The 11178-nt window shown below is 39.3% G+C and overlaps 3 protein-coding genes across 3 annotated transcripts; all 3 read left to right on the top strand.

Annotated features, from left to right (window-relative positions):
- The first annotated feature begins 833 nt into the window (after positions 1-833).
- On the top strand, positions 834-3784 carry LOC132183909 (alpha-amylase). Its single transcript, XM_059597375.2, has 4 exons — positions 834-931; positions 1016-1145; positions 2240-3024; positions 3346-3784. Exons 1-4 carry the CDS (start codon positions 848-850, stop codon positions 3595-3597), a joined length of 1251 nt encoding a protein of 416 aa, XP_059453358.2. The 5' UTR covers positions 834-847; the 3' UTR covers positions 3598-3784.
- Positions 3785-4193: 409 nt separating this feature from the next.
- Positions 4194-6430, top strand: LOC148584742 (pentatricopeptide repeat-containing protein At2g04860-like). Its single transcript, XM_088518673.1, has one exon. It carries the CDS (start codon positions 4194-4196, stop codon positions 6387-6389), a length of 2196 nt encoding a protein of 731 aa, XP_088374799.1. The 3' UTR covers positions 6390-6430.
- Positions 6431-7191: 761 nt separating this feature from the next.
- Positions 7192-10966, top strand: LOC132185778 (Vacuolar import/degradation, Vid27-related protein). Its single transcript, XM_059599566.2, has 2 exons — positions 7192-8973; positions 10424-10966. Exons 1-2 carry the CDS (start codon positions 7324-7326, stop codon positions 10703-10705), a joined length of 1932 nt encoding a protein of 643 aa, XP_059455549.2. The 5' UTR covers positions 7192-7323; the 3' UTR covers positions 10706-10966.
- The last annotated feature ends 212 nt before the right edge of the window (positions 10967-11178 follow it).

Genomic DNA, 11178 nt, shown 5'->3' with positions numbered 1-11178 from the left:
AAATCACTATTGGGTTTGTGATTGATTATTATTGAGTTTTGATCAAATGACGATTTTAATAGCCACATAATCCTTAGTAGGGCACAAATAAAACACAAATAAGCCTTCTAAAATTACTCAGAATAGGATAATAGATTTGATTCATTTATGTTGAGAGTAATGTTATCATAATTAAAAATTAATTTTTATACACTCCACTAAATATTATAAGAATCATGCCACGTATGCCTTGAACTTGAAGAATGAAGTTCTTAATGAATAATGGGAGGTGAGAATGTGACATATAGCATTCTACGAATGTTCGAAAATCTCTCCGTGCTATTGTCGGTTTGATAATTGATAATGGGAAAGCCAAGTCAATTGATTCTAATAATACTTCCAAGACCAGACGTGAAACTTTGACTTTGACCTTCTAATTATTTATAGCAAATGGTAGGCATTCTGAGCTGGCTACAGTGATAGAGAAATAAAAGGAACAAAAAAAATACACTTTTTTTTAAAAAAAAAAAAAATAGACACTGTTATTTGGTAAAAGAAATGAATAAAAAATAGCAAGAGTGTTTTTATTTTTTATTTTTTATTATTTTATCTTTATTGTTTGTTAATATTTTTAATCAGTTAATATTTTTACGCTTGGATTTTTCTCCTACTTTCTTGATTGTCTTGATCGTTTTCCCATTTGATTTTTCTTGACCGTCCATTTTCTTCCGAATATGTGACAATCTATTTTCTTTCTTTGACGTACGTCGAGAGCGTCAAATTAGACACGCACCTTGCGAAACTTTAAACCAGACAACGATGCCTATAAAGGGAGACAGAAGTGCCCAGTCCCAAAACCATCAACGCCATGAATCTTCTAACAGGGCTCTGCTTCCTCGGCCTCTTCATTTCTCTCTCACCTTCCATGGTGTCCCCGGCCATACTATTTCAGGCATGGCTCGCAACCCATTTACTCTCTCTCTCTCTCGTATATGCATAATGGAACTAATTGTTCAAGATGACGATGATATGACAGGGGTTCAATTGGGAATCAAGCAGTAAAGTTGGATGGTACAACATACTGAAGGGCTCTGTTCCTGATCTCGCTAATGCCGGAATCACTCATGTCTGGCTTCCTCCCGCTTCTCAATCTGCTGATGAGCACGGTATTTCTAATTTCTTGTTCCGCAGGCGAATTTCGTATTCAATCACATATTTTATAACAAGTTACCCATGATGGCAGTTTTCTCTATCTGTTTTTTAGCTAGATCTTGAGTTAGTTCCGGCAATTGTTCCCCACAGGGTATCTCTAATTCCTTGTTCAGCTCTCTTTTACTCTCGAGGTATCCACTTATTTTATTTCTAAGGTTTAAAAAATGACACTTTACTCCCACAAAATATTTGACATTTTAAAAAAAATCCATGTTTACACTTTGCCCCTTAAGTAATTTATATTTTACACTTTACACCCTCCCCCCACCCAAGCCGAAATACTTTGTATGGGTAAATAATAAACATAAATTACTTCGGGGTAAAGTCTAAACATCAGGAGTTTTGTGTTAAGGTTTGAAACTTTGAGAGATATTATGCCACTTTTTAAACATTTGAGGTAAAATTGTAAATTCTAGATAATTTAGGGGGTAAAAGGTATTTTTCCGTATTATATAACATCTGAACCATGATCTAATTTTCTAGCTACCATATGGATATAGCATCATAACGTGAATATGAAATGAAATAAACACGAAATTAATTGGTTAGAATTGATGGATTGATCTGTTTAATTAAATTGATAGGGTTAAAGTTGACATATATAGGCTTATACATATGGTTCGACATAACTCGAATATGGCATTTAATGTTGTCTATTATTGACACGATCTGCTAACTTGACACGAACCCAACATAAAATTAGTAGGTTAGTGTTGAGGGGTTTGACTTATTTATCTAAATATGTTAGGTTATGGTGATCGATATATTATTATATCAATGCCTCAATACAATATAAACCCAACATGTGAACACGAATTACAACCCCTATCTTGAGTAGGTCTTCCAAATTCGACTTCGCCGGATGTGTTAATTGCGTTTTAATATACTTTTTGTTCCATGATACTCTACTGGAATGAAGCCGATTGAGGGCCAATTTGAGTCAATACATGAAAAAAGTGTTAATAAATAATTAAATTTATTATTTTCTGTTAAGCTTTTAAGATAATTGGTGATTTAAATTCATATGTCTCTCCTTGTTTTATTCCAGGATACTTGCCTGGAAGGCTATATGATCTGGATGCCTCAAAATATGGTTCAAAGGAGGAATTGAAGTCACTGATTGCCGCTCTCCATGAGAAGGGAATTAAAGCTGTTGCTGACATAGTGATAAACCACAGAACTGCTGAGAAGAAAGATGGGAGAGGAATTTGGAGCATCTTTGAAGGTGGAACTTCGGATGGAAAACTCGACTGGGGGCCCTCCTTCATTTGCAGGGATGACACTACCTACTCTGATGGCACTGGGAATCTTGACAGTGGAGAGGCCTATGAACCTGCGCCTGACATTGATCATCTTAATCCACAAGTACAGAAAGAGTTGTCTGAATGGATGAATTGGCTAAAGACTGAGATTGGATTTGATGGGTGGCGATTTGATTTTGTGAAGGGGTACTCCCCAAGTATTACAAAAATTTATATGGAACAAACTAAGCCAGATTTTGCTGTTGGGGAGAAATGGGATACTCTTAATTTGACAGATGGTAATGGACACCGTGGTGCTCTAGCTGATTGGGTACAGGCTGCTGGTGGTGCTGTCAATGCATTTGATTTCACAACCAAAGGGATTCTTCAAGCAGCTGTGGACGGGGAGCTCGGGCTATTAAAAGACTCTAATGGAAAGCCACCAGGGTTGATTGGAATTAAGCCAGAAAATGCAGTGACATTTATTGACAATCATGACACTGGGTCTACTCAAAAGCTTTGGCCATTCCCCTCCGATAAAGTCATTCAGGGATATGCTTACATTCTCACCCATCCTGGGAGCCCAGACATAGTACGTAATTTCTGTCCTCCATCTTATTTATTTATATAGTTTTAATTATGATCCTAACAACCTCACGTGGTTTAACCGCAATCTTAATCATATGTATATAAAGCCAGTTTTCAAGGGTATATATCATTTGGTATCAGAATTGTCACCACATCTTTAAGTACCATCTTAACCATGTGTATATATACGTCCTTAAATTTTCAAAAATGAGTTGTACATGAGGTTTATATCAAATTTTCATTCTAAATATGGCTAATAATCCGTCAGTCATTATTATACTATTATTGTTGACTGGAAGAGATGGTGGTTGTATATGTTGTGCAGTTCTACGATCACTTCATTGAATGGGGTCTAAAGGAGGAGATAAGCAATTTGACAGCAATTAGGAGCCGGAATGGGATCAATTGCAGGAGCACAGTGAATATTATAGCGGCTGATGCTGACTTATATGTAGCTAAGATTGACGACGCGATCTTTATGAAGATTGGGCCAAGGTTTGAAGTTGGAAACCTTGTTCCCTCAAACTTCCACGTTGCCACCTCTGGCCAAGACTACGCTGTGTGGGAGAAAAACTGATTTTGTATGGAATGAATGCCACAATGGTTCAAGAGGCCTGTTGCTGATTCTAAGAGATTTCTGTCTATGTTGACTACAATAAATTTCTCAGTGAAAAATAATCATTGGGATCTCTTTACAAATACAAAAATGAAAGAAACAGTTCAAATGGGAGATTAGTGAAGCTTTTATTTTGTCCATTGGTTCCTACGATTCCATTGAATTTTGAATTTCTCTTGCTTGATTGAAAATTCAGTTATTTTAACTACATAAAATATTTTACCATGTAAATTTTCCACTTACCTCCCTCCAGGACCGAGGAGAAAGACTTTTTTTTTTTTTTTTTGAATAATCACAAGTGTTGTCTAGGACAAAATATTCTGAGAAAAAAAATATTTTATTAGCTTACAACCAGTTCCACGTAGAAGCGCAATTCATTAGTTAGAATTGCTCTCTCCCGGTTGTGCGTCCACAGGTTAAAAAAAAAAACTTTTTTTTTAACGGGTTGCACGTAGAAATAGTTTTAAAACTACACAGGGATCGTAAATGCTCTCTGCGTGTAGTAAAGATAGCAGCCGGACGTGTCAACGGTCAAATCTCGCGCCAAAGGGCAGAGTATGAGCTTGTCCCGTACCGTGGGTCTCTCTCCAAGACCTTCTCTTTCTTTCTTCCACACCGTGTTTAGATCTTACATTGAAAGCAAAAACTCTGGCCGGGCTTTGGTCCTCTTTCGCCAATTGTTGCAAACCAATGTGAGACCCAACGACCTCACTTTCTCTTTACTCCTTATGGCCTGTGGATCGTCTTCGTCTTCGTCTTCCTCTGCTTTGAATTCAATGAAGGAAAGACTAGAAGCAAATCAGATTCAGACCCATTTGGTGAAATCAGGCGGGGACCAATTTGTGTATTTAAGTACCGCCCTTCTTAATTTATATATGAAATTGGGATGTATAAAACATGCACAGCTGGTGTTTGATGATATGCGTGATCGAGATGTTGTCTCTTGGAATGCATTGATTTGTGGGTATTCGCGAAATGGGTATGATTTTGGTGCGTTAGAACTCTTTGTTCAAATGCTTAGAGAGGGCTTTATCCCTAGTCACACGACTATGGTTAGTTTAGTTCCATCTTGCGGTCGGCATGAGCTAGCATTTCAAGGGAAATCTATTCATGGTTTTGGAGTTAAGGCTGGCCTTGATTTGGATTCTCAAGCTAAGAATGCGCTTACCTCTATGTATGCTAAATGTGTGGATTTGGAAGCAGCGGAACTTTTGTTTGGGGAAATGGTCGAGAGAAGTGTGGTTTCTTGGAATACCATGATTGGTGCCTATGGCCAGAATGGTTATTTTGATGAGGCAATGCTTGTTTTCAATAGAATGCGGGAGGAAGGTGTGGAAGCCAATTCAGTAACCATTATGAGCCTTCTGTCAGCCAATGCTCATCCTGAATCTATCCATTCTTATGCACTGAAAACTGGTGTGGTCAATGATCCTTCTATGATCACTGCACTAGTTTGTGTTTATGCAAGGTATGTGAACACAGAATTAGCAAAACTGCTTTACGAGTCATTTCCCCAGAACAACTTGGTTTCCCTTACTGCAATTATTTCAAGCTATGCTGAGAAGGGAAATATGGGTATGGTGGTGGAGTGTTTTTCTCAAATGCAGCATTTAAACCTGAAGTTGGATGCAGTTGCTATGGTTAGCATCCTCCATGGGATCAAACATCCTGCTCACTTTGGCTCTGGACTTGCATTCCATGGTTATGGACTAAAGAGTGGGTTGAGTGTCGATTGTTTGGTTGCAAATGGCCTGATAAGCATGTACTCCAACTTTGACGAGATAGAAGCTGCTTTTTCTTTGTTTTTTGAGATGCATGAAAAACCATTGATCAGCTGGAATTCTGTGATATCTGGCTGTGTACAGGCTGGAAGGTCAAGTGATGCCATGGAACTGTTCTGTCAAATGAAGATGTTTGGTCACAGTCCAGATGCCATTACCATTGCTAGTTTACTTTCTGGGTGCTGCCAACTTGGGTACCTGCAATTTGGGAATAAACTTCATAATTATGTCCTAAGAAACAATCTAGAAGTGGAAGATTTTGTTGGAACTGCTCTTATAGATATGTACACCAAATGCGGAAGAATAGAGTGTGCTGAAAGGGTGTTTAAGAGCATCAAAGAGCCATGTTTGGCAACATGGAATGCAATAATCTCAGGCTATAGTTTGTATGGGCTTGAGCATAAAGCTCTTGGTTGTTTTTCTCAAATGCGAGTACAAGGGCTAAAACCTGATAAAATCACTTTCTTGGGTGTTTTGGCTGCTTGTACCCATGGAGGTCTTCTTCAAGAAGGACGAAGGTACTTCCAAATTATGAGGGAAGAGTTTGGTATGGTGCCAGGTTTGCAACACTTTGCATGCATGGTTGGTCTCTTTGGTCGTGCAGGCTTGTTTGAAGAAGCAATGGATTTTATCAAGAATATGGAGATTGAGCCAGATTCTGCCGTGTGGGGAGCTTTGCTCAGCGCTTGTTGCATCCATCAAGAGGTCAGGCTTGGGGAATCTCTGGCCAAGAAGTTATTTTTCTTGGATTGCAACAATGGTGGGTTTTATGTGTTAATGTCCAATCTTTATGCTGTAAAAGGGAGGTGGGATGATGTAGCAAGGTTGAGGGAGATGATGAGAGACACTGGAGGGGATGGCTGTTCAGGAGTTAGCATTATTGAGGTGACCTCAATTGAAGACATGAAAAGAAATTTGTGTATGAGTAAAGTGAATTCGAATACAAAATTTTGGCAGCCTCAGTCTTTATAGTGATTTTCAAATGCAGATATCCCGTACCATATATTTCTGGTAAAACACTCTTACATGCCTTTAGGATTTGATACAGTTCTGTTGACACTTGACACCCTCTGAGCTTTCAATTATAATGTCTAATTGGTCTAATCAAGTGCTCTATCCACTTCCCATTAAAATCATTAATGAAAATTAGTCACATAATAATAATTGGATCTTACAGGAGGTGGGATTAGAAAGAGACGTGAGATCACTTACATCTCATGTGGCTAGTTTTTGTTAATGGTGTTAATAAGAAGTAGGTGTGAATATTTGATACCACATTGGGATGTGATTAGAAAAAATTGAGAAAAAAAAAAAAAAACCCAAAAAGAGTCTATAGAATCACATTAAATCACACGTGCTATGCATTGGCCATGAATTTTACTATGAGTAATACTAGAAATCACATTTTTATATCATCACTATCTCACTTATCTTATGTAGCAATGACAATTAGTCATTACTCTTTAGAAAAAAAAAAAAAAAAAAAAAGAGGTTAATTAACATCACCACATCAACAAGTTGAGATAATAGTAAATTAAAAATGTAAAATGTAATTTTTAGCATTATTCACGCTAAGAATTTGGTCGAATTATCAAATTACATGTAGCAAAGTCGTAATCCCTACACTCTTGCTTAATTTTTCTACAGCAGGATCCGAATAAACACACCATTGGTCCATTACACCAATACAACCTAAACCGGTAAACCCGATACCCAGTGGTCCCATTGGATAACCCGGAAACCATATTCTTCCATTTTTTTAACCAATCATAAACCCTAACTGGTCCCAATTTCAAATTTTGAACTTGGCGCTCTTCGTTTCCACATTTCCCATTTTCTCAGATCCCCAAGGCCTTCTATCTATCTATCTCTCTCTCTTTCTCTCTTTGTGCCTCTCTACAAAGCAATGGGTGCCAATCACAGCCGCGAAGATCTGGAACTGACCGACTCCGACGCCGAAGAACACGAAGAACAATCGGAACAAGAAGAAGAAGACGAAGAAGACGAAAACTACCACGATGCCAATGATCGATCCTCGGAGCGCCGACCAAAAACTCCGTCTTCCTTGGACGAAGTGGAGGTCAAGCTCCAGGCCCTCCAGCTCAAATACTCGTCCTCAACAACGACCCAGAACTCTAATCTCAAGAACGCCGTCAAGCTCTACCTCCACATCGGCGGAAGCACACCGGCGGCTAAATGGGTCGTCTCGGATAAGCTCACTTCATATTCTTTTGTCAAGACCTCTCGGATCGATGGTGACGACGACGACGAGGAGGAAGAAGACGAAGACGGAGACGGAGATTCTTGGTGGGTTCTGAGAGTTGGTTCCAAGATTAGGGTCAAGGTTTCCACGGAGGTGCAATTGAAGACCTTCGGCGATCAGCGTCGAGTTGATTTTGTGGCCAAAGGTGTTTGGGCGATGAAATTCTTTAGCGACGAGGAGTATAAGAGCTTTGTTTCAAAGTTTCAGGACTGTGTGTTTGAGAACACGTATGGGGTCGAGGCCATTGAAGAGAACAAGGTTAAAGTGTACGGGAAGGACTTTATTGGGTGGTTGAAGCCTGAAATTGCGGATGATTCGGTGTGGGAAGACACCGAAGATAGCTTCTCGAAGAGCCCGGGTTCGGAGACACCGGTGAGAGCGAACCAGGACTTGCGCGAGGAGTTCGAGGAGGCAGCCAATGGCGGAATACAGAGCTTGGCATTGGGTGCATTGGACAATAGTTTCTTGGTTGGTGATTCCGGCGTTCAGGTTGTCAAGAATTTCACTCATGGGATTCATGGGAAAGGCGTTTATGTCAATTTTGATGGTGGAAATTCCAGGAAAGGTTCGAGCTTGGTGCATTCCACGCCGAAAAAGGCGCTGCTAATGCGGGCTGAGACAAATATGCTCCTTATGAGTCCGATGAATGGTGGGAAGCCTCATTCCACAGGGCTCCATCAGTTTGATATTGAGACTGGGAAGATTGTGACCGAGTGGAAGTTTGGGAAGGACGGGACTGATATTACAATGAGGGATGTGACAAATGATAGTAAAGGAGCGCAATTGGATCCCTCGGGTTCGACATTCTTGGGATTGGATGATAACAGGCTTTGCCGGTGGGATATGCGTGATCGAAATGGGATGGTTCAGAATCTTGCCAATGCTAGCACCCCTGTGTTGAATTGGACACAGGGGCATCAGTTCTCTCGTGGGACTAATTTTCAGTGCTTTGCCACTACCGGTGATGGTTCCATTGTTGTTGGGTCTCTTGACGGGAAGATTAGATTGTATTCTACCAATTCGATGAGGCAGGCGAAGACGGCTTTTCCCGGTCTTGGTTCACCGATTAATCATGTAGATGTTACCTTTGATGGGAAGTGGATATTGGGTACCACGGATACGTATTTGATCCTTGTCTGCACCATGTTTACTGACAAGGATGGAAATACTAAGACGGGTTTTACCGGCCGTATGGGGAATAGGATCTCGGCTCCAAGATTGTTGAAGCTGAATCCTCTAGATTCACATTTAGCTGGAGTTGATAATAAGTTTCGAAATGCTCAGTTTTCGTGGGTAAGTAAGCATATTATCTGCCTGTTAGTTGCACCTTTTTTCAGCTGCTAGCCTGCAGAATAATGTGTAAGAAGTTACTAATTCTTCTTTCGGCCATTCAATTTGCAATTAGGTGCTTAGTTAGAGTCTTTTAAAACATTCTTTTGCTGGGTTTGCTTTGCTAGGACTCATAAATTGTGTGTTTCATCTGCTTTAATTGCATACTTTCATGGCCTTCTTGAATTAGGATTTTCTCAGTATAATAAATGGCAACATGGATGTCTAATACATTGGAAAATTATGAGTCTAGTTCTTAGAAATGCTTAGCCTGTTTGAAAACCCATAAATTGGCTAAAATGAATTAAATAATTGATATTCATTTAGCCCATTCAGTGTTTTTGGCTCCAAAACTCAATTCATGTGCTCGGAACCAAAATGAATTGAATTTGAATTCGGTTCATATTCTTGGAATCTTAACCTGCTTACATGAATAGAATTGAATTATAATTCATGTGAATTATGGCTAGCAAAGGACCAAATTGCACCAAATTGTTGGTCCAATGTCCTATTTATTTCATGTCACGTTAGACCCCACATATTATATACCATTTCTGTTTCTGTTTGTATATGCCAGAATCGATGCTTTAAGATTGAAGCTTTGTACATGTATTGGAATTCAAGAGAACGTCCATGTTCAGTTGGTTCATTCCTTGGGCCCCTTTGTACCCTCAGGCTTCTGGCTTGTTCACACACACACACGTATAGTTACAACATATATCTCTGGTGAGAGTGGGACTTGTCAGTGTGAATTTTCCTTTTACTTGTGTATATCTTGTTTATTGCATTTTCCACACAGATTGCCTGCCATTGAGTTTGCAGCTCATGGATACTTTGATTTAAGGTTTGGCAATCAAGCATTTGATTGACTTGGCTAGCATTTCCTGTTGGGCTTGCTTTAATGTGATCAGTTATCATGAGCTTCTGCTGATCTGGTTGATAAGCCTCCCATTAAAGAATTTTGGTATAGTTCTGTTGTGCTTTCTTATACTTCTATACTTCCGCTTGGAGGAGTTGGGGGTTATTTCCTGTAGAGGCTGCTCAATCATGGAAATTCTTCTCATTTATCTTTCTCTCGTGCGTACAGATTCTATTCTGTGTTTCTTTGTAATTGAATGTACTGCTTAAATTCATTAATGTAGAAATTCTTCCAAAAGCCATGAAGAGAATACTTGTTATGCTGTCTAAAAGCTCATGGATGTTTGTATCATGTGGATTGCAATCAGTATTGTTCTGTGCTGATTGCAAAAAAAGAAAAAAGAAAAAAGAAAGTGGTCTTAGACCTCTCCTAACCTTGGTAATCTGTGTTCCATATGCAATTTTTATCTATTTAAAAACTCAGGTAAGTTTTTCATGTGATTTTCCTCAGTTCTATGGGTATAATCTTGACAATTTCATTTACATTATTGCTTAGGTCACAGAGAATGGGAAGCAGGAGCGCCATTTGGTTGCGACTGTGGGCAAGTTTAGTGTGATATGGAACTTCCAACAGGTGAAGAATGGGTCTCATGAGTGCTACCGCCATCAGGAGGGCTTGAAGAGCTGCTACTGTTACAAGATAGTCCTGAAGGATGACTCCATTGTTGACAGTCGCTTCATGCACGAGAAGTATGCAGTCACTGATTCACCTGAGGCCCCGCTGGTCATTGCAACCCCCATGAAAGTCAGCTCCTTCAGCATATCCAGCAGGCGATGACATTCTTAGTCATGGCCATTCCTCGTCAGCTTTCTTTGCTCCACCAATGAAGCTTCAAATCCTTTGTTTTAGAACTTCTCTGTTGTATTTTAGATTGTTGTTTCAAAATGATGTCTAATTGTACTACTATGTTCTGAAGAGAATTTTAGATGTCCTGCATTTAACAAGCTGTTTGATGCCTCTCGGCATATAGTGTCATATTAAATATTAATGCTTAATGAAGCACAAATTGCTTTCTCCACCGGAGAAATTCTCAGTGGATTTTGGTTGTCTGGAGTTGTCTTGTTTTTCTATCTTGTGATTGAAATTGAGTTGCCTCATAGCCTTCCTAGTATATGAGATCAAAAATTAAGGAATAACTTTGAGATGTAATTAATAACTTCCCTCTTAATAGATGTCACTGCAGACTAGGTAAGGGCACTTTGAAGCTTAGAGGATTGCAGCTGTATCAGGATCAGGTCAAATCTTTTACT

Source organism: Corylus avellana, chromosome 7 (genome assembly GCF_965113065.1).
Source record: "Corylus avellana chromosome 7, dhCorAvel1.hap1.2, whole genome shotgun sequence".
Classification (NCBI taxonomy): domain Eukaryota; kingdom Viridiplantae; phylum Streptophyta; class Magnoliopsida; order Fagales; family Betulaceae; genus Corylus; species Corylus avellana.
Note: the sequence above shows the minus strand (reverse complement) of the source record. Positions and strands in the feature narration are given on the sequence as shown.